Source organism: Apteryx mantelli, chromosome 3 (assembly GCF_036417845.1).
Source record: "Apteryx mantelli isolate bAptMan1 chromosome 3, bAptMan1.hap1, whole genome shotgun sequence".
NCBI lineage: Eukaryota > Metazoa > Chordata > Aves > Apterygiformes > Apterygidae > Apteryx > Apteryx mantelli.
In genome coordinates this window covers 83702441-83725996 of record NC_089980.1, presented here as the reverse complement: position 1 = coordinate 83725996, position 23556 = coordinate 83702441, and the positions used below count along the sequence as shown (strand labels likewise).

The 23556-nt window shown below is 40.4% G+C and overlaps 1 protein-coding gene across 3 annotated transcripts; it reads left to right on the top strand.

Moving 5' to 3' along the window:
• The first annotated feature begins 320 nt into the window (after positions 1-320).
• Positions 321-18957, top strand: NUS1 (NUS1 dehydrodolichyl diphosphate synthase subunit). 3 transcript variants are annotated; one of them, XR_010883767.1, is made up of 5 exons: positions 321-886; positions 9948-10070; positions 13376-13528; positions 15894-16951; positions 17861-17944. XR_010883767.1 is itself a non-coding variant. In XM_067293804.1 (5 exons), exons 1-5 carry the CDS (start codon positions 496-498, stop codon positions 18811-18813), a joined length of 858 nt encoding a protein of 285 aa, XP_067149905.1. In that variant the 5' UTR covers positions 333-495; the 3' UTR covers positions 18814-18957. The 3 variants fall into 3 exon arrangements, 2 of the variants coding, with proteins under 2 accessions (XP_067149906.1, XP_067149905.1); XM_067293804.1 differs by lacking the exon at positions 15894-16951 and adding an exon at positions 18723-18957 and having other exon boundaries at positions 333-886; positions 17861-17960; XM_067293805.1 differs by lacking the exons at positions 13376-13528; positions 15894-16951 and adding an exon at positions 18723-18957 and having other exon boundaries at positions 327-886; positions 17861-17960.
• Positions 18958-23556: the final 4599 nt, after the last annotated feature.

Sequence of the window (23556 nt, the reverse complement as noted above, 5' to 3'; positions counted from 1 at the left end):
GGCGCGAGACCGAGGGGGGCGCGGGCGGGCCCAGCCGTCTCCTAGCTACGGGCGGGGGCTCCCCGACAACAGCCGCTTCGCGCGGGCGCCCCGCCCACCGCGGGGGAGGAGCCAGGGACCGGGCGCGCCCGCACCTCGGGCTGCAGCGGCACCTCCCCTTCCCTTAGGGCCACGTCATTCGCTCTCCGTGGGCGGAAGTGACGGCGAGGCTGGCCTGCCGGCCAATGGGCGCCGGGCGTGTGGCGGGGTGAGAGGTGAAAGAGCAGGCGGCGGGGAGGAAGATGGCTGCGCTGGCAGCGCCTGCGAGGCGGGCGGTGCGGACTCAGTGAGGGGCTGTGGGGCGGCGGCAGCGGTGGTGATGGCGGCGGCGAGGCGCGCGGCGCGCTGTGGCTGAGCCCGAGCCCGAGCCCCATTCCCCACTCGGGGGTCCCTTCGCTGCCCCCGCGCGCTCCGTCCGTTGGCGGCGGCGCCACCCGGCGCTGCCCCCCCCCCCCCATGAGCGGGGCGCTGGGCCTGGTGTGGCGCCTGCTGCACGCCCTGCTCTGCCTGCAGCGCGCACTGCTCGCCTGGCTCCGTGGCCGGCCGGCCGGCGGCCCCCGCTCCTGGCTGTGGCGCCGCGCCGCCTCGGCCGCTGCCTCCTGCGCTCTCCTGGCGCCCGCGGCGGGGACTTTCGCCTTCCGCAAGGCCGGCGCGGCGCGGCGGCGGCCCGGGGGCGCGGCGGCGGCCCGCCAGCGGTGGCGCTTGGACGGGCGGGCCCTGCAGAAGCTGCCGGTGCACATGGGACTGGTAGTGACGGAGGAGGAGCCGAGCTACGCGGACATGGCTAGTCTGGTGGTGTGGTGCATGGCAGTGGGGATCTCCTATGTCAGTGTCTACGACCATAACGGTGAGCGGTGGGGGTGGGGAGCGCTGGTGATACCGCGGAGGCGCCTTGAGCGCCGGCCCGGGCGGCGGGTGGGCCGCCTTCGGGCAGACGGACGCGGCGCGGCCGCGTTGCGGCACCGGCGTTGAGCTGAGGGGCCTCTTTCTCCCTGGGTCTTACCCAGCCGGGTGCTGACCTCCACTGTGGCTGCTCCCTTCCCCCTCCCGGAGCTGACTGGCCTCTGCGGAGCTTGCAGCCGCGCCCAGGCTGTCTGGGGTCAGCTTGGGGGACTTCGTGAGTGCCGTCCTGCACTAGGGGCAGGATGACCCGACCCTGCCTGCTTGCTGCAGGGGCAGAGCAATGGGGCCTTTCTGAAGCCTCATACCTAGCTCAGAGCTGACAGGAACTGCCAGTACCTTTGGGAGCTTTGGCTGTGTGGTACAAGCTGTTAGTAGGGAAGAGCTTTGGGCTATTTGCCCTTTCAAGCTTGGTGTATAGCTGTCTGAATTTCTGGAAGTGGTGGATGTGACTAGCCACATGTTCTCGTGTTGCTCTTCCTCTTGCAAAGGAACAGAATGGAAAGGTAACTAAATGTAAGCATCTTTGTCTCATGTGCTATTTATATGGTAAAAAGATGAGAAAACTGCCTACCTTTGGTGTAAGGTGTGGTGAGACTTGATGCTGAAGTTAACTCTGTGGTCCTGAGCCAGCAGTTATGAGAGTTTGGGTATTTTAGATGTTTGCTACATAGTTTCATTCATTGTTGGATCTTAGGTGTAGGGCTGTTGAACTGTTGCTCTTACAGATGTCTGAGTCCCACATTACTGAGTTTCTTAAAGATGAAACTTTTGATGCAGTTCTGTGGTGTGACTATGAAACAAACCAGACTTCCTCATAGTCTTCTTTCCTACAGAGGAGATGAAATCAGCCATATTCAAAATTTCCTTAGATGTGGCTTCCTGTCTGGCTGCTGAGAGATGATCTCTTACTGAGGCTAGAAAAGCTATCAGTGCAGAAGGACTAATAATAAGTAGAATTCATTTCATCCTATGTCTTTGTTCCTCCCAAAGGAAAGTTTCCGTGCAAAGCTATTAGTGATGCTGCTGTCAATAATGAGACTGTAAGAGGCCAGTGCTTAATTGTGACTTTGTGCCACTTCTGATAGTTGTCTACAGATGTCATGCAAATTAAATCAACTTTGTAGATTTATGCCAGCTTAAAAATACAGTCTGTAAATAATGGTCTTCTGGTGATCCTTCAGGAAAAAAAAATCAACAGTGCATCCCATCTAAGTAGGTGGAATCTATTGTGGTCAAATGTGTAAAGCATCTGAGGTATGGAGACCTTCCCTAAGTGCAGGCACTTAGTGTGGGGGGAGTTCTTTTTCCCCTTTGCTGCTGCCTTTAATAATTCTTGCTTCATGGATGGTCCTGCACATGTAGCACAAGAGTCAGGTGGCTAGTTTTCATTAAATACTCTTAAGACTTGTATAAGAAGTTGAACTGGTAAGTGACTTTGGTTAAGCCTAAACTGACCATCTGTGTAGGGCTTCTGCAAAACTTGGTTATGTTGTGTATCGGGGGAGAATACTCACTTCCTCATTTGAAAGTCAAGGAATGGTTGAAACAAATATTTGCATAACATTTCAAGGACATAAACATGTAAATGGCTTATCAGAAAGTTTTCTATGTTTTTATTCTCAACTTGGAGAGCATTCAACCAGGCTAAATGCTGCGGAGCAAACACTCAAGAGTGGGCGTTTCCCCTCATGGTCTGAAGAGAGGCGTTTTATTGTACAGGCTTATCTGAAGTTCCTCAGAAGTGTAATCTGCAATATTGCCTAATATGTTGGGGTGTGTATATGTATAAGGAAAGGAAAAAACATGCTTAGAGTCTTAGATCCCTGCGTTGTGTGGCACAGATGTGTACATGAACTGAATTGTGGAGCAGATCCAGCAGAGAATAGTGTTTCTTGGCAGACTTGGTTTTCAGACTGCTCACTGCACAACCATTCAACAATGAGGAAGGAGAGGGTACCAGCAAATGCTTAAGCAGCACCTGCCACCGAGATCCTTTGTCTCAAAGGCAAGAATAAGGTGGGCTTTTATACTGACAGTCTTCACTGAGGAGAAAGCTAATTCTGCTTTTTCAAGGACATGGGCTGAACTCCACAGGTCAGATCTAAGATTGACTGTTGCAACATTGTGAATGTGATGACAAAAAACAAGGTTGTGAAGAGCAGCATAGTCCAAATAATCTTGCAAAATATCCTCTCTCTGTCTGCAGTTCAAAAAAAAAAAAATCCTGAATGGAGACTCCATTAGCTGCTGTTATTGTATATTAAAGTGAATGTTTGAGCTGTGTATTAAGAGCTTTTGAAATCTGGAAAAGGACCATGATCTCATGACTTTGGTATCATGAAATAATGCCTCTTAATACCTAATTCTTCCGTTAGTCCTTTGGTGTAAAAATATGCTGGTTTAATTTACCAGCTTTGATTCCAGCTTGTTGCTACATAATTGCAATAGCAAACAGTTGAAGGCAAGTTTTAATGCAAAACTGCTAAATGATTTTAAGTCAGTGGCTTTAGCCAAACTTTCAGAATTGATGAGAATAGCTTGCTGTTATGCGTGCATTCTTTACTGGTGTTCAACAGACTTTTTTGGATACCAGGCATAGCTGGTCTTCGCACAGCATCTTGTCACATCTGAGCCTATTAAACTGGTTTCAAAGCAAGTGTGAGCTCTGAGCAAATAGAGCCATTAATCTGGCTTGAGGATATGCATACTTCTGATAGTAGCAGATATGTTGTCCTTCTCTCAGTGCTAAACTCCTTATGTTATCTGGATTTGAGTGTACAGCACTTTGGTGTCCTACTTAAGGCACAAGTCTGTCCTATAGTACATTGCTAATTTGTTGTCACCAAATCTGATTCTGAGTGATAGTGATGTCTGGGACACTGAGCAATAATACTTTCATTGGTTTCAGTATGCCCATATTAAACTGTATCCTGAGATTAGTCAATGTGAACAAGTCAGGTACAACTTTATCGATAGCAGAGAGTGAGCCTTAATTACACTGTGCATTTGTCTTCAAGTGAGCACTTAACACTTTGTGAAACTACTACTTTTGGTCTACTGAGCTGCTTCAGTGAGGTTCTATGTAGGTATGATTGTACCAACTACTGATCAAAAATGTTGCGTTACCACTGATATGGGGTGTGGTGAAAAAGGAAATGCAGTGACCTGCACTCTGATTCTGTTATATGTTCTTGAGTATATTTTAATTAGTTTCCTCTTCCTTCATTGCATTCTTGTAGTAGTGAGATCCTTCTCATTAAAAGAGGAAACAACGAGGGGAAGCATGACACTCTTCAAAGAAGAAATAGCAGACAAGCAATTTATTTGCTTACAGTAGTAAACTTCTAGGATATTTTTAACAAACTGTTATTAAGGGCAGCTTGACTGGAGTTAAACTGATTCTTGTGGGGAGTTGGAATCCGGTGCATTAAAACCATATTGGATATTACTTGTAGAATGTGATCAGGTACTTGGCTGTCTTCTCTGAATGTACAAAGATCTCCAAAGCAAAAGATTGGAGTAAAAAGATGTCTGTACAATGACAGGAGGGCCATAATCTGAGTAAATGTTCAGTACTGCAATAAATGTATTTTTGACTTGCAATTTCTTACAACTTTGAGACTTTTTCCAAGCAGACATAAGATGGCATTATTTTATTCTCTGGTGTTCTCCTAGTTCTTTGAGATGCAACAGAACGATGCTGGAATAAGCTTTATGCTACTGTGCATATCCTGTTATCAAATCTGGTTCAATTAAAATCTTATTTAAATGATTTTGGGGTAAAATTTTATTGTTGTGAGCTTCTGTATTGCCAGTCCTGTTACTTGGAAGATAAGGTCTTGACCAGCATGACTAAGTATCTCTGAGGAAATAAAGCAGCCTTCTAGCAGTCAGAAGGCAATGATTATGCAATCAATAGTTGCAGTTTAAAATAAATATCTGCTGGGGAGCAGAAGCCTTGACCAGTGTTAAATACACTAACATTCTTCCAATAAAGTTACTTTGTTGCTTATGAGAGCTTCACTGAGTGTTTCTGTCCATCAGTGAAGCTTTCCTGAAAAAGTTTGGGACAAGTATACTGTACTCTTAGGAAGTCTGCTGAATCTTGGCATTTGAATATTCTGAGCTTCTGAGTTCAGCCTCTGATTGAAGTATTCATAAAACCCTTGCTACTACTCTATTTAAAACTTTGGTACATCTTTATCCTGGATTTATCTTTTTGGTGTGCTGCTTTACAGCTGACCAATTTTCTTATAGAAACTCTGGGAAAGATGGGGTACTGTGATAACCAAAAATTCTTTTGTTAGCCCCAGGAGTGCTTGGGCTTGTAGTCTTTTTCTAGATTAGTTGGTAGTTAAGCAGATCTGGTCTATAAAATCTATAGAGCTGACTGGATGTTCAGTGTTTGCTTCTTTGGGAAGGCAAGTATGTTGTGGTTTCATGCCACTGAAGCATTTTTGTGGGCTCTTGGTGTCATGTGGTACCTTCTTTGCATTCAATTTAAAACTGTAATACTTCTTTGCATTTGAATTTCAGTGTTCGCTTGGCAGGGGCTCTCAGATTTCCTGTTTATTAAACAGGATAAAGCTTATCTGTAAGAGAGAACCCCTTTGTAGTTATGGACAATGTGAAAGTAGTAATCTCTTGATTGCTGATGAGTTCTTGTTCTCCTGCTACATTTCTTCCTGAAGGGAAATTTTGTGTGAGGAATGGTCATCTACTAGGTTATAAGTACTACTTTGAATTCTTCCTTTTGGCTAGCTCTGATTTAAGTGGCTTTAATGTGAATGAAACAAGTGACTTAAACCATTTCCAGAAGTTGCTTTGTACTTCGCTTACATTTTTCTGGAATCTTGGGATAGATGCAGCCTAATGCATTTCCTAGCTCTCAATATCCTGTGAGGTCAAGTGTAATGACCCAAACCCTGCTTTTTGTTGATAAACTAACCCCAATGTGATCCAACAGTAGGATGTAAGCAGAATTTGTTATAACAGTTTTCCTGTCTTGAATGTACATTATTTGAATTGGGTTATGATTTGATGTGTTTCTGAAACTGTTAATAGTTGGCACTTAAAACACTTATCTAATGATTCTTCTGGAGAGAAGTTGAGAGAAAGCTAATCAAACTCTTACAGAAGTGTATTCTTTAAGTTTAGTAAGGCATTCTCTTGTAAAGAGATAGGTTTTCCTATCTCTTGTTGAACTACAGATGCTACACCTACAGAAGCTTTCAGCTTTTCTCTAAGCTTGAGAAAATGGCTCATATTCCACACCTTAGTCAAACTGTTAGTCTTATGTCAAAACAGATAATTCTGTCCTGCAGAACAGCAACCTAGAATCTAAGCCTATGTTTGAAATGTAGTAACAATGTACTCAGTCCATCTACCTGACATCAGAAAATACCCTTCTGTTAATCTTGGTGACTCTTGGAATCCAGAAATGATCATTTTCATGACTCCAGAGGTGTCAGAGCTTGATGTAGCCCAGATGTACAGAGCTGATCTGGCATAGCAGTAAATCCAAGCAAATTGTCCTGGTACAAGGAATAAACTAATTTCATTAATTAAAATAGCATGTTAGGTAGTGGCAAGTGTAATACTCAAATTGCTTGACTCAGATGGAGTCATTAACAAGTAGCAGTTTTAGTAGTCTAGCCAGACAAACAAAATGGTTGACACCCCTGGTGTTTCTTTATGCCAGTTGTTCCCCTCCAGTTTGCAATTCCTGTCAGTTTTGAGTCCTACTTCTGCTGGACTCTTCATGGTCTTGTAGTGACAAATGGCATTTGTCAGATGCTACCTGCTGCTGCAACACCATAATTCATTGACTGCAAATTGGAAAGGTTTTTGCAACTATTCTGATACCTAAAGGCATCTGTCATGGAGAAGACCCATGTAATGGAGGACTGGTGTAAGAAGATAAAATGCTTCTGGTTTGCCTCAGCTGTAATGTGGCTGAGAACAAATGACCAATACCTGGTTTTGCAGCTTTTGTTGCAAAAACAAAAGTTATCCTTGGAAACAGTTCAAGCAGATGCTTACTTCTCATAAGAAGTTAACTGAAGCTTTCTTCTTTGAGGGTGGTAGTACTTAAATATGCTTAAGTATTAAAAGAAATCACTTGCTGGAAAATTCACAGTATTTGCCCCAGTTTGCAATGATTCCAGAATTCTGATTGAGCAAAATTGCTTCTGCTTTTCAAAAAACAAGCAGCAGTGTTTCTACCAAGAGCAAAACACGAAACTTTCATTATTAGTGTTCTCTATCATCAGAAATGGTAATAGTACTGAAACTTTCCCTGCTTAACAGCAAATGACTATTGTATTGCCAAATTATTAGACCTCTTGTCAGAATGTTAACTTTCTTATGTTAAAATCCTGTTATGGACTTACTTTCAACTTGTATGGAAAACTGAACAAAATTGGAAGGTAGTCTTAAGAAGCACAGTTTCATTGCTTGGGAACACTCCATGGTTCTGTTAGTGCATGAGTAGAATGATTAACTCTTCTATAGTTGTCATGTTTAAATTAGTAACAGCACCTTCCAGAACTAACTTGAATGTATTTTTAAGGTTAAAAAATGCACTTTTCTGACAAATTGAATTTTGAGATATTGTGAAGAAAGTGTTACGTCTGAGCCACAACCATGTAAAATCATTTTAAAGCTAAATGTGAATTTGGTCTGTATACCTTACCTTTTGGGGCACACTGTGGCAGAACTTGTGGCCACCATAAGCCTTCATAAGAAAGTTAAACACTTGCTCTTGCTAGATTTATGCATCCGGTGAGAAACAAAACACTGGAGGAAGTAATGTTCCTAAATGCTATTTTTTTTTAAGTGAACGCTTAAGCTAGTTTGTTTACATCCATCTGTGCTTTAGGTTCTTCTCTGCAGGAAAACTGCAGATGTGTGTCAAAGTGAGTTCTTATTTGGAGATGCTTCTGATTAATGTTTAACTGTTATTCCAAGGGCAAAGCAGGACCCACGTTGGACACCTAAAGAGCTCATTGAGATAAGCAAGGAAGGTAGAAATTAAATGCTAGCTAGCCCCAGATAGCTCAAGAATACATCTAGCATGTCTTGCGTATGTACTGTGTGTATTAAGGACCATTGTTTCAGATCTGGACTGAGTCTCTTCTATCTGATGTACCTTTTTTGGCAGTAAGCACCTTCCAGCTGTAGTCTAGTCTCTGTTATCCTCAATGTCTATTTACTTTAAAGTTGATGTTGTGTGGATCCTTAGGCCTGTTCTATTGATATTTGACTGGAATAGGTTACAACTTTTCACCAAAAAAGAATGGAGGTCACTAGTCTAGGGTGGGGAAAGGGAAGAAGAGAGCTGCTGTCTGTCTCCCAGATTGGTATCCTTTCCTCATTATGCCAACTTGCTAAATGTGGAAGATGGTTTCCTTTCTGTGACTCTTAAAGGTGTGAGGCACATCCAACCTTGTACAGATCTCATTAAACTTGAAAATGGCCCTGGTCTAGCAATCATTGTAGCTGCACTGTTGCTGATCCTACATTTAGGAAAAATGTTCAACGCTAACTCCTGTGCGAAATGAGCTTATCCTAGCAGAGTTATATGAAGCAGCATTCTTAATTTCTAATATGCATGAATATAGTCTAATAAGCAGGACCACGAAGTGTAACAATAGTAATGAATTAACTTTAATCTAGACTTGGTGCAAGTCTTCTATAAGTTTCATCTATCAAGGTTGCTGTCTCAGAGATTCACTGTCAACATGTGAAATTGGTCATAAGCATCACTAAAATGTGTAATAACTTATTTTTTTTGCTAGAAGTGTCCAGGATGGGAAAAGAACCAGATGCTTTACTACCATATAAAGCTGATATTAAAAACACTAACTCACTAGAGCTAAAAGACTAGCATATTAAATGTACTGTATCATTTAATGTTTTGAGCTAACTTCTAATGTATTAGTCTTTACATGAAGCTTTTATGCTGTTTGACCCACTACTTATGTAGAAACTGCTTGTAATAGTTTCTAATACTAGAATTAGATTGAAGTGATAGATCATAAGCCTGAACATAAATCTGTATACAAACTCAGTTTTTTGTGTTGTAAGCTGACTGTGGCATGGGTTCAATATTAAGTGCTTGACATAGGAATTGATAATGCTTTTATCGCTTGATTTACAGAATTTTTACTGATAATCAGTACAAGTTTCATTTAGAAAACCTAAGTAAACTAGGAGATATGCTTAGCCATGCTTTTGCATTGTAGATACTTAAGCTGTAATGCTTATTTATTGTGGCTTTTAATTAGAAATAGCTGTGATCTCTTTAGTAAGAGCTGGAACTTATTTTAGAACAAGAATCCAAATATACTTGCTTAAACAAGTTTGTACAGTCTCTTGCACTGAATATGTCTGCCACAAATATTTAAGTATAAAGGCCCCGTGGGACTGCATTAACTCCCTGCAATATACAGCTTGTGAAATCTTATTAGGAAATTGGTGACACAGATTCTGTGCCATAAGAATGGACAGTTCCTGTGGCCTGATAAACTAAACTAGTGTTCTGTTTCATTTTGTGGTGACTTGTTTGTGAGCCTGCCGCCTTAATGATGGGTCAGTAAATGGTAGTGTGTCTGTGTCTTGGAAAAGCAGGATGAGGCAGTAAAGTTGGTGTTAATGTGACTTGATGGTCCTGTGTTGATAAGGTATTGCTATCTTAAGTTGTCCATCATATTAAAGACAGTAGCGAGGTAGATCTTAAACTGTCCTTTAAGCACTTGCTGCTAGTTACTTAATGCAAGCTGAGTGAAAGAGGAACAGAAGCACATGAGATCTAAAGTTGCCTCACTACATTTTCTTTTTCCAGGGTCACTGAAACTAGTCATGTGCAGTAGCATCCGCTTTGGATTTGTACCATACTTGTGAACTCCAGTTTGAAACCAGTACTGATCGTATTCTTTTTTCTTCCCACATAGTTTTCATAGCATCCTTTATAGGAGTTGGCTGACATACAATTTTTTTTAAAGGTATTTTCAAGAGGAATAACTCAAGATTAATGGATGAAATTTTAAAACGGCAACAAGAACTCTTGGGACTAGATTGCTCCAAATACACAGTGGAATTTGCAAATCAAGACAAAGCTGATCAAGGTGAGATGAACTTGGGGGATCAGGAAGAATCTACACAAGCTATATATGAATTGCTAACTGTGCTTTTACTTAAACACTTTCCTGTGTACTGTGACCTCTTCCTTCATTAAGTACGATGTCAGATCACTCACAACCTTCTCAGCTTGTGTTAAATTATTCTGTGTTTTTTTGTTCATAACTGTAGTACACCAAGGTGTCACCCTCTGCTAGGTGGATCTTCCCTTAGCCTGGCCCTAGTGCCACTGACCCCCTCAATGTATCAGTGTAGCTCAATTCTCCACTGGTTCAGCAAGATTGACTCTGAAAAAGCCTCAGAGTTACTGCAAGGAAACTTGATGTCAGGTTAACACTTCCATCTTTCCCAACTTAAGCTAATACCTCAAAGTTAAGAAAGAAGGGAAAGAACAAAGCTGCTGTTGTCATGACAATGTATAATGACCCCAGGAGGGAGAAGGGCTTAAGCAGAAACTGTCATGTTCTGTCATAGCAGGTTTACATGAGGTGTAAGTGGGAAAATGGGAATATCTGTTTCAAATTTGATGTTCCTTGTTCAATACTAACTGCAGTAAGTGTTCACTTTTACTGAAGGATGCTAATGAACACTAGAAATCTGTTTAAAGTGTAGTAAATAATAAACATAAGGTATACTTACTAAAGCAGGCCTTTGTCTTAAAGGGATAGTTTGATACCGTTAGCTCTTTTAACAACCATGCATAATATTTAATAAAACTTGAGGTTTTTATATTATGAGACTTCAGATAATCATCTTACAGACTTCTGATCCTGAAACTAGACCTCACAAGCTATAGTGCATTTTGCCACATTTAAGATGCTTCTGGATGAGTTTGTTGGGTATAATAGCATTTGCTTAGGACTAGTAGCTAAATTTACTGAAGCCTAAGGCCGCACATTGCTGAACTTATCACAAAATTGTTTGAGCCAATTTGAACAAGGAGATAAAGTAACAAAACTGCTTCAAGATTGATCAGAGTGTACCATAACTCTGCCTGGAGACAACAGGGAAACAAATCAAGAGCACAGAAGCTACTGCTTGTCAAGCAATCATTGGTGCAACAAATCAGAGAATGGACAAAGACCTTAACCCGTAGGGGTATAAATACCCAGGGAATTTTCCATTCCGGGTCCCTTGGAGGAGGCGCCCAGCTCAAGCTGTAATACTAATAAAATAATCTTACAAAGAATTATTTTGTGTCTTTGGGATAAAGTGGAAACCTAGAGTTGAACCCTGTTAAGGACACTGGATTGAACAGTTTTCCTAACAGAGTTGCTGGTGGTTTTGCTTCCCTTACAAGAGCTGATAAGACAGTGTGTGACCCTTTGTGCCAGCCTTTTAGCACAATATCAAGTGGTGTTGTGTAAACTCACCTTTGTAAGCAATTTAGCCTAAGGTACTAACATTTGCATGAAAGCACCTGAGTTTCACGTTCTTTCTGTTTATTCTTCTATGAAAGTTGAAATAACCAGCTGAGAACAGAGTAGGGAGGCCATTAAAGTCAAACTCTAGCATATCTACTTGTTCCTATTGAAATTGGGATATTCCTGTCCACTTCAAAAGAATAACTGAAAGACTTCTCAGACTTGCTGACTGAAAAATGATATGTTTAAGTCTCAGTCTTTGTCCTGGCAGTTATGAAAAGCAGAGGCCTCTTCCGTTCTCTTTAGAATTTTCCATTTTTGCATGGAAGACACCACAGTCAGGCCAGAAACTTCATAACTTTAAACTGAAAAGTTGACTTTATCCACCCCTCCATGTGATTATTCTATTTTTTCCTGAAAGCAAAATGACATGTCTTGTATACTTATGTACTATCATAAAGAAATGTTCTTTAACACAGAACATATTGACAAATCAATCAAGTGATCTCTGAAAAATATAGATGTCTTCACTGTGGTTGCCTGGATAGAATAACTTAGTTCAGTTTAAGATGTTTTTATGCTGTCAATTGCAGTGAGTTGAAATATTCTTTTACAATAGCATTCCTCCTTTTTTTTTTTTAAGGTCAGTCTTTTTCCTGATCTTGCTGTAAAGAGGGGAGGGTAGGGGTCTCTGCATCACTCTCAAAGTACCAGCCCACAACTGTATCAAGTTGTATCAGTTATTTCTAGGACAGAGTAGATATTCTCTAGTAGGTAGTCTCTGGAAAAGCTGACTTTGAGATGAAACTCAATTCTACAGGAGTTTCATAGTGCCCCCTAAACTGAGTATTATAGGGCTTCCACTCATAGCAAATCTTTATACTTCCTGCATAGACTCCATCTCTTACAGGCATAGGTTCTTGGGATTTGATACTCCAGCTGACAAGTCTGGGTTTGTCTGTGAAATGACTGCAGTTAAGGAACACTGTCTGAAGCTTACTCCTCTGGAAGTTATTTTGAAATAACTGGTTAGTGAATATTATAACTGAAAATGCTGGGTCTGTCTATTAAATGTTACTGTGGTCTGTTATGCACATACATACAAAGCACACTAATAGCATTGGTATTTAACATAGTTACTTCAAGCTGGTATTAGTATACCAATTACTTGTATACCTCAGTTTGCTTGGTAAATTTACCTCTCAAGTACCCTGTCAAAACAGGTAATAATGCTAATTCGCATAGCTTTAGAAAACTCTTAAATCTCACAATGTTGACAACAGTAAGGTTGTGAAATGTCCTCTGTATGTCACAGACCTTTTACTTCCAGATTAATGGGTGGATTCTGGTGTTACCTGTTTCCTAGCTTCTCTGTAGCCATCTTGGAGATCAATGTTGTAACTTTTGCATCAATTTGGAGTGCTGTTGAAAAGATTCTAACCATATTTGGGGTGGGATCTGGCTTAAAAATCCTGTCACATGAGTGTCCAAAATAGCTGTTACATCTATAACTTGTTTTGTATAGGATAAAAATTAAAACTTTTTGTTCTTCCCTGAATTGTAAGTCTTTCTGCATTGTTTGCCACCCCCAAGTCACTACCTAGATGCCCTTGTCTCACTACTTTCCTGACAACATGAGAGCCAATGCTGCTTCCCTGGAGCAGTCTTTCTATCCTGAGTCTGACATTGATTAAACCACTTCACAAGATTCCTCAAAATAGTTGCTTTAAACTTGCTCATTAGTAATGCAGTGAATTCAGAAGACTGACACTCACTTTTGTAAGAGATGGGTGATAGATATCTGTGAATAGTGTATAATATGCAAAGTAAATTACAAGTTTCTTTCAATCACATCCTTTGAATATCTAAAGTGCGCATTCAAAACAACTATACTTCTGTTGCTTTTAAACTATGTTTTGTACTTTCAGTTTTAAATTGCCAATCTGCATTGAAGGTGCTGTCTCCAGAAGATGGAAAAGCAGACATAGTAAAAGCTGCTCAGAACTTTTGTCAGTTGGTAGCACAGCAGCGAAGAACATACACAGACCTGGATGTGAATGTGTTAGACAACTTATTAAGTAGTAAGTATGATATGGTCTGAGAGGAGGAAAGGAAGGAATAATCAAATCATAACTCATCTGGTCCCTAGTGTGTTTATTGCTTAGAACATATTTACCCTGACTCATAGTCTACCAGGGTAGGTAATGATCATAGCCTGTAGTCTGCTAAAACTTCTTCAGATCGATGTTTGCTTTTTCTGTCCTAAAAAGCTTGAAAGGAAAGCCTAAGCTAAACTGGAGGGTCTTATTTCAAGCAGTTTTCAACCTGTGTGGGATGCTCTGTGGTGAGCTTTCTGAGGAAACAGTACTACTGGAATCAGTCAAAAGTAGGATATTCTAACTTCAGTTAATTCCTTGCAAGTTAGTGTCATGCAGACTTGGGTGTGGGCTGAGAGTCTCTTCCAGATAGAGTTGCAGCAGTTAAAGCTCTTACTGCTGCCTAGCTATCACACTGAGTGTGAGTGACAGAGCACTTGCTAATATTTTGCTGCTGCATAACCCACGCTAGCCTATCTTCATTACTAATTCATGCAGGTTGCTGACTCTGCACTGAGGTGCATGGCTACATGCAATAGCAATAAAGAGGCAGGGCAACCCTAATCTCATGCAGGAGGAATAGTTTAAAATACAACCTTCATTTCCCCAGAAGTACTAAGGGGCTGGAGTGCTCTACTTCCCTAGGTGACCCATGCATGTTACTTGCTGCTGTAATTAGCTTAGGCAGGATTCAGGTTTCAGGAAAGACACTTAAACTTGGTTGTCTGCAGGCACATTATCATAGTGTGGCTCCTATTTATTGGAGTGGGGGGGGGGGATTTCTTTTCCTCCTTAAATGGTTGGTCAGCTGAGCTGCTCTCCAGATTCTGACTGCAGTGGGAGCTTAGACATTTCAAGTAGATCTTTAATCTCAGACTGAATTCTACACGTGGTGTCAGCATACTGCATGATTCCTTCTTATTGTAACAGTTGTTAGTGTGGGAATTGAACTTTTTAGTCTGCTTTTTATCATTAGCACACAGTTATTAAATAGGTGTAGTGTTAGTTAATTGAGGAATTAACTTAAATGTCTTTCTTAAATTGCCTTCAGAATATATAACATGGTAATGGAGAATTGCTTCTTAAAACTAGCATTTGATTTGTGAAAGACTGACAGTTGATATCCATCTATGAATTCTGACCAATGATGCCTGTTTAACTATAGCTTCTTAGGCACTTAATCCTGATCTTCTATCCTTACATATAAGTGTTCGGATTGAAACTATTGAGCTCAGTTTGAATAGCCTTAGTAAATCTATGTGACTCTTCAAGTAATGCATGCTAGCTGAATACAGGAAAAAATCCTAGATTTTTTTTAACCTGTCAAAAGTGTATATTTTTAAAATAGACTGTGGAATTTGTGTGGCTCATAACTAAGAATAATGTCTATCACTAACTATCACTGCTTATTAATTCTCAGTTTCAGTGTTTCAGGACAGTTGGAAGTGAAGCACTAGCCTTCTGTGACATTTTAGTTGTAGCTCAGGAGACTGTTCTTTTTGGTTGTAGGCAGGTTTAGCTTCTGTGCATCCTTAATGGCAAGGTATTGAACATGAACATCTGTATTAAGTTACTGATGTAAATTGGGAGTGAGTTCTGAAAAGCAGTACTTGAATAGCTACCCCTTGTATGGGTTTATCTCTATTTGTGTTGACTTCCTAAGGCTTTGTTTTCACATATTAATTTAGAATGCATGATAATATAGTTCCTTGCTTTTTTCACTTACTGTTTGTATTTGGAATGAGGTTATTAGTGAAGTCCACGTCTAAAATACTGTGATTCTTTCAGCTTATCCTGTGACTTTTGATTCTTAATCCAGTCATGCTTTAACTCTTGCAACCTGACTAGCTTTCTTCAGTGTAAGAGTACTTTTTCTTCTGAGCCATGTCTCAGGTAACCAGCTTGAGTTTTCAGAAAAGTAGGTGCCAGCAGCATTATAATGTCTCTACTTGCTATCAGCATTCCCAGTAAACATGTTTGTCAAATTGGGTGGCTCAAGTTACCGTATAAAATATGTGAAGAATAAAGGAAATTGTATGGTTGATAAAGCTACTTCTTTCTAGTTCTCTCAACTCCTGATCTAGAGGAAATATTGCCAGATTCCTATCTTGTCAAAGCTTTTCAGCATTTTTCTTTAGAATCTGCTCCCAAACCCTATCTTGTGTGCTAAACTTGAAGAGTGCTGTAACTTTAGCAGCTCTAAGGGAGTTTCCATGTGTCAGGTAGCTTTGCAGTGGTGATCTGTTTAGGTAGAGAAACAGATGTAGAGTGGAAAGCACAATATTGCTTTTTAAATAGGCTGTTCTGACCTTGATACTACACAGTGTCCATTTTCATTTTCCATCTTCAGATAGGAACCAGAAGGAAGTATTAGAATTAACTGAGATCTCTGAAGGTCCTTTCCTGTTTGAAAAGCCATTACAGTGTTGAAGATCCTGCTGCTGAACTGGCCAGCTGATGAGTACTCAGCTTCTGAATCAGCTGATGAGTAAAACTGTCCACTTCCACAAGAATCCCCACTTTAAGTATTCTCCTTGCTTCCCTGCAAAGCTTTTTCATACTAACATGCTAGCTTTCCAGCAAATAAGCAGTTCTTTCTTTATAACACATTTCTTCACTTTGAGATAAGCTCTGAACTCTGGCACATAAGGTCCAAATACTTAATCCTTGATTAGAAATGCATATCTCTGGGAATAATATAAAGTTTACTTACCTCTGGCAAAAGAATTGCTATTGTTATGATTCTTTTCAGGAGGGAGGGTGTGAACTTCTTTGAAGTCCCCAGCTTTAGTTAAAAACCTGGGGGGAGGGAAACTGGATGGGACCTCAGTCTCCTGTTTTGTTCTTCCCTATGTTAAGTACCCCCATGACTAAACTTAAGCTTGTATAAGGCTCTTACTAAAAATATGTGTGTGTGTGTGTGTATATATATATATATATGGAAATAACATCTGAAATTTAGAGCAGGTAGGCAGTATTAAACTCTTCATCTCTGAGGTAGGAATTATGCAATATAAGCACCTGTGCAGTTAACATGTGGAATTCTTGGATAATGGGAGGGGCAGCAAGAAATACATCAGAAATATCATGCAATAATCATGATTGCAGCATTATAGCTAAGTAGGGCTATGACTGCTGGAGTGCTTTTCAGATGGGCTAGATAGGCACATGAAAAAGAGCTTAGCTTCTTGGTCCTTGGTGCTATGCTGGTTTTCATATTGCCATAATCCACTTTCTGGGATTAGCAGAAAAAGCTGAACTGTAAGGTTGTTCATTCTAAGTTTATCGCCTATCTATTGGTTTTAGTTTGGAGTAGCTCAGGCATGGCAGAAGTGTATGAAAGGGAGACAATGTTGCCGGGCCACTGATTGTCTTCAGCCTCTGAAGATCAGTAGGAAGCTCTCACTGGTGAGCAAGACAGCAAGCTAAAGATCTATTTAGGTTTTCTTATCTAGGGAAGACTTCCTTGTGTATCAAACTGTAGTATTAGGGCTACAAAACTTCATTCCTTGGAAAGTTAACATACAAACAGTTGTCTGCAGAAGGTCTCAAGTTCCAGAGACTGGAAGAACAGAGTCATCTTGGTTGGGATATGACTAGTTGAATAATAGTGACTGAGAATTTCAGGTATAGGCAGTAAAAGTGGGCACCCAGTGAGCTCCTTCAGTGTTACCTAGTCCTGCCCTGAGATGGGTCATGCTGTCTACGCAGTACTAGCAAAAATCCCCTGCCTTTTCTTGCTTATCTAACCAGAAAGATGTCTAAGAGCCAGTTAATCTGACTTAAGGTTTTATTATGTTTTTATTACCATTTGTTTTTTTGATAGCATGTGGTGATATCAATTTGGCCCCCTTGAATGAAAGAAATCTCCTTGAAGTCTTTGTGTTAGTGGGCCTTTGCTGTGCTTGACCTCAACTCCACATAGTTGAGTTAGCACTGTAGTAAGTATGGGTCAAGTACATTATGTTCTGCCCTACTAAAATCCAGTTTGCCAAGACAAAACAAGGGCAAGTCAGTTATAACAGCAGTGTTGCAGTTTAGTGTCTGTTATTCAAAACAATCTGTTTTCCTATGACTTCCTTACAAAGTCTTTGAAAGCTAGCTGCTATAAGAACAACAGCTCTTGCTTAGTTGATCCTATTTAGGTGGTGCAAGACCAGTCTGTCCTTTTGGGCTTTTAATCGTTAACTTGTCCTCAGGAGCTTCACTTCACATGCAGTCTGCATTCAATTTAAAACAGATGCCTTAGGACTTAGAATTAAGACAAAAACATTCTGGTGGATTTGGCAAAACTAACTTAATTTGTTGTTTGTACAGGTACAAATGGATTTCCTGATCCTGATTTAGTCTTGAAGTTTGGTCCTGTGGACAGCACATTAGGATTCCTTCCCTGGCACATCAGACTGACAGAGATCATGTGAGTTTCCTGTAAATTATGTGAAACAGATTAGAAAAATATTTAAATAAGCAAGAAGTCTTAAATAGGTATTGGCCTACCTTATAGAAATAGCCTTAAGAGGAACTCTCTCTAAACAAAGATGTCCTGAGATTAGTTTAAGGGTGTTTAAAATGTTAAGTGAAAATCTGGCAAGTGTTTAGGCCTTATTGCTGCTTCCAGCCATGATTAGGCAACAGCAAGCTTTAGTCCTGAGATTCAAGGAACAAGATCTTCTGTCACCATTTAGTCTTGCTGGACAGATTCCAGTTCTGTTGGTGTTTCCTATACAGAAACTTGCAAGCCACTCAAAATCCAGGAGTGAAACTTGTAAGGATGTAATAAAATGGAAATAGGACAGCATAAGATGGTCATGCTTCTGGATTACTTTCAAGCTTTGGCAATAACTAAACTGACTACTTGCTGTACTACTAAAGTCTAAGAGCACTTACAGGGCACTTAGAGAAGCACAGGTCTACCCAGATGTGTGTTTAACTTCCTCACTGACTTAGTACCCTATGCACTTTAATTGCTAGGCTTTGATTTAGAGGGTGACAAAAGATGCTGACAGCTAATTTAGTTACTAAAGAGTTGCATGATGATAACACTTGTCTTGAAAATAACTTTAGGAGGTTACCAAGACAGTAGCTTGCTTTAAGTAGTGATGGTCCTGACTGGTCATACCAATCATGTGGTGCTCATAAAAGCTACTTATATTAACTTCTTTCTAACTTGTTTTCTCAGTTCTCTGCCTTCCCACCTGAACATCAGCTATGAAGACTTTTTCTCTGCTCTCCGTCACTATGCAGCCTGTGAGCAACGTTGGGGAAAGTGACTTTTGGCTGAGCACACTAAGTCAGGCTTTCCATGGAAAGGAATTGATGTCTGTGTTTACAAGCACCTGTGACCCATAAGTCTGGTTCATAGTCCTTTCTTAATTTATCAACAAATTCAATAAAGTGTCTTACCTTTCTAGAGAGTCTGTGTGAGTGTGTGAGAATCTGTTTATGGGGAGGGGGAAATTCACAGGTTTGCTCTGTGCAAAAGACAGTTATTGCAAGCCAAGCTGTTCAAAGCTTAATTACACCACTTTCATGTCCTGGTGACCAAAACAGCATGTAAGAATTCGGTCTGGTGAAATCTCCAGGGCATTCCATGCCCTGAAGGTACTTCTCAAATCCAAGGAAGAACTCTTATGTCCCTCACTTCTTGTTTCTTATTAATTTCTCACAATTGGGCATTTCAGAGCTAATGGTCAAATTCATCTGCAGATGTGTGACTAATATAATGTGTGAATTTAATGGGTCAGTATCTTTTCTAGTAACCATGAGACTAGAGACTGCTCCTTGTCTATCAGGACTAAGCTGGCAGTGTAGATATCAAGTTCCAGAAATATTGAAGAGACCCAATAAAAAGGATTGGAAGCTTCTGTGGTAAGTGAATTAACCAGTCTGTCTAGAAATACCCCCCCCCTTTTTTTTTTGAGGCTTAAAGGTATTCCTATAGCTCTAGGTGAAACTTTTCCTAGCACCAGTGAGGTCACTCTGCTATAGAGAACAAGCATAAACAGTGCTATATATTGACTGTCTACCTATTTAGGCATAAAATTCTAACCTAATGTGACAAGCTGTCTAAGGTTTTGGCATTACTTGCTGGAAAAATCTGAAAATGGACTAGGTCCACTTCTATAACAAACATGACTTGCTTACTGTGTTTGTGTACCCAGCAGGGGAGTCTGCTTAAGCCTTTTGTTAGGCTTGTTCTGAACTGTCCATTCAAAGGTTGAGTTGAAGTCTGTGATAGACAGGAAAAGATTAGGTGAATTCCACTACAGTATCTCAAAACCAACATAACAATGAAGTAGATAGGCTGGCTAAACAGTCTTCATGGTAGAACTTCCTAGTCTAGTTAAACTCTTAATGTTGAATGTAATTTGAAATTGGAAGTCTTTGTAGCATTTGGACAAATCAATATCCTTAGAGCAGTATTCCTGGAGACAAACATTAATATTTCAGCCTTCTGCCCTGGAGGCTGTAGAACTCCTGGACACTTTATTCTGGAAGTGTTTCATTTTCTCATCAGAATGAGTCTGACTGCATCTCCTTCAGGAAACTGGCATGTCACTAAAAAGAAAAACTGCTTTTAAAAGGGAATTTCCAGATTTTAAATGAATGTCTGCTTCTTTGTGAAATAGTATATTTTAACTGTCATAAGCTGATGTAATGTTATAAAACAGATTGCATAAACTTGTTAGCTGCTGTATTTTTATTGTCATACTGAGATCAGATTGCAGATACAGGGGAGAACTATGGTCTGATTGATCCCATGAAAGGTAAAAGGACACTTAATCAAGTTAACTTATTTTATTTGATGTCAGAAAACATCAGTTAGCATTCCATAGGAGCTGGAATGCTCAGTATCTTTGCCTCCCTTCTGTAGTTTGGCTCCTGATGTTCATCACTTCTTGTATATTCAGCATAAAATGAATAATACAGAAACAATCATATGCAATGTTTCCTGGGCCCAGTCATTGCCATAAAGAAGTTTTCTTGCTGAATGTTAAACTTTTTTTTTGTGGGGAGTGGATAGCCTCTTGGAGGGGATTTTGAGTATTGAAGTTTATCTATATTGTGCATTTTGTTTTATCAAAACAAAGTTTTATATAAGTTACCATGTATACATGCAACTATGTCACTGAAGCAGTTCTGGTGCTGGCAGTAAATAGAAATAAAAGGAGGAAAAACTTAGTTTAGTCTTCAGAAGTAATCTATTTTTTATATTTGCATCAATCTGCCAAAGAACACTTATTACTTGTGCTGCCCTTGGTCCTCAAACTTCTGCATATCTCAACTAAAATGATTTGTTTTATGTTGGAGATGAATCTGAAGATCTAGGGTTTGTCTATAGAGGGATGTTTAATGAAACTAAAATGATTAGTTCAGCTGCATTTGATTCAACTTAGTCAAATCTCTTCTGATGGCTAATTTAATTGTGAATAAGTGCCCCTCCTGGAATTAATGCAGTTGAACTAATCAACATCATCACTTAGTTGGGATTATTTTTACTGTCCCTGCGTGGGCAATTTCTAGTGAGCTGTGCCAAATGCACTGTGCATATCCACAACTTGATCTTTGAGTGTTTGTCAGTACAGTTAACACCTCTCCCCAGCTTGTTCTGTGTGAAGGTATGTGGTGTAACTGTGATATTCTGTATGGCTGTAGTCTCCGGGTACTTGTGTATATAATGTGTAAAACAAGTTTTTATGATTAGGGAATCAATTTATTGAACTTTATTATTGAAAATTAAATCATCTGTACAAAAAAAAGCCAAACACACTAATAAAAGACTATAATCTTTTTATAGGCTATGGTGATATATGAACACTTCTACAGGTTTGTCTGGGGAGCTGTAGCCTTATTCATTCTGCTACACAGCAGTGGAGAGCTTTAAATCTCAGGATGTTTCATACTCTTTTTAAAAACTGTGCAAGTAATCTTGCTATTAAGAACTGGAAACTTCTATATTTACCACTCCCAACTTCTTAGCTCTTACGAAAGCTTCTATCGTAAAGCTTTCACAGTAAAACTCTTTCAGTATTCCTGGGAACTTGCTAAACTTGCTCCCCCCCCCTCCCCCGCTGCTGAGTTGGTCTTGAACTACCAGCTGTGTTCCCAAGTTCCTCCAGTTTGGGGCAGGGTTACATGAGTGAGAAGGAAAGCTTGATGATCCCAGTAATGCCTGGAAGTGGGTGTTGACTTCCCCTTTCATAAGTCATGCTCAATGTTGAGGCAACTGATAAGCCCTAGGATGACCCTGGTGACAACAGGATCAACCATGAGCCAGCAATGTGCCCTTGTGACAAGAAGCAGGTTGCTTAGTACTGGTGAGACCATATCTGCTTCCACTCTACTTAGCACTGGTGACACCGTATCTGGAGTGCTGTGTCCAGTACTGGGCTCCCCAGTAAGAGAGAGACACGGATCCGCTGTAGCAAGCCCAGCGGAGGGCTGCAAAGATGATTAAGGGACTGGAACATCCCTCATAGGAGAGAAGGCTGAAGGGGGCTGGGACTGTCTAGCTCGGAAAAGAGAAGATTCAGGAGGAGCTGATCAATGTGTATAAATATCTTCTGATGGGATGGTGTAAAAAAGACTGAAGAGAGGCGATGGGTACAAAGTGGAATACAGGAAAGCACGTTTTGTTTTTTTTGTTTTTTAACTGGAGCAGCTTGCCTAGAGAGGATGTGGAGGTTCCATCCTTCAAAACCCAACTGGACGCAGCTCTGAGCAACTTGCTGTAACAACCCTGCTTTGAGTAGAGTTTGGACTAATGATCTCCAGAGACTTCTTCCAACCTCAGGCATTCTGTGAAATGGAAAACCCGAAGCAATATCTATGGGGGTACTTACATCAAGTAACACTTGAATGAATGAATGAATGCAGGAAGCTCAGTAGCTGTAAGATGAATAAGAGGCAGACACAAATGAACACTTAGGTCTCAATCTCAACTGTTGACAGGAAAACTATATTCTTTACTTACCTGTTACTCTCTTGTGATAGAGGCTTTTCTATGCTATCTGTTATTGCATCCTTCAGTTCTTTCCTTCCTTACCCGGTGCTGTTGACACTATTAATTTCATTAGATCTGCAAGTTCCTGTTAAGAAAACTCATATTACTCATATATTTGGTATACCATAGGTGCTACAAAAAAAATCTGTTGCCATGTGATTCAACAGACAGTGAATGTGGAGGAACTCATGGCTTTCTGCAGAATTGGCTTATGCCCAGACTTGTGCCTACAGAATTGGCTTCATGCTTGCCAGAATTAAGCTGGCTCTTGAAAAGCTATTTGGGTGCTTCTCTGGTGTGTTTTTAGTTGTAGGAAGACTTATTTACACAGATACAAGCTGCCTGTGGAGGTTAGTAATAGCTTCCAAACTGCAGCTGGCTCCAGAAGGAATATAGCAGCATTGGTATGGTGGTGCTGTGCTCTCACACCTCCGCTGGTTTTAAAAGAGCTGGTGCTAGTGACTCTATCTATAACAAAGTCAACTCATAATTTCAATACCAAAGAATACTAGAGCTGATTGTGGTGGACAATTCATCTTAACTTGCCCCAGTGTAAATCATAGCCTCTGTTCATGGTAACTGTTGCTCTCTTGAATGATTTAAGTTTCTACATCTTTCCTCCTTTTTCTCCGCTTCTGATGGTGCAAACTGGTTGATGTCTAATAAACTAGCTGGATGAGATTCTGAAATTGTTACTTTGCAGCAGGGAATTCTGGGACATGTTCAGTAATATATCAGCTAAGGGAAATAGGTCTACAAAGCAGTTCTTGAAATTACAGTGGTTTTTAGGACTAGTTGTTACCAACGTGCATTGACCAACTGTACAACATAGCATGCTGCATCAGCTGAAGACTGATAAGCAAATAACATGTAGGGGAAAATATACTTTTTAGGGGAAAATATACCTTACATATTTATATTTGTAAGTGCCTTCTAAAATACTTCACAAGAAAAAAATAACCTGCTGGTTGGATTTCCCATATGCTTCATGAATGCAGCTTGCATGTGC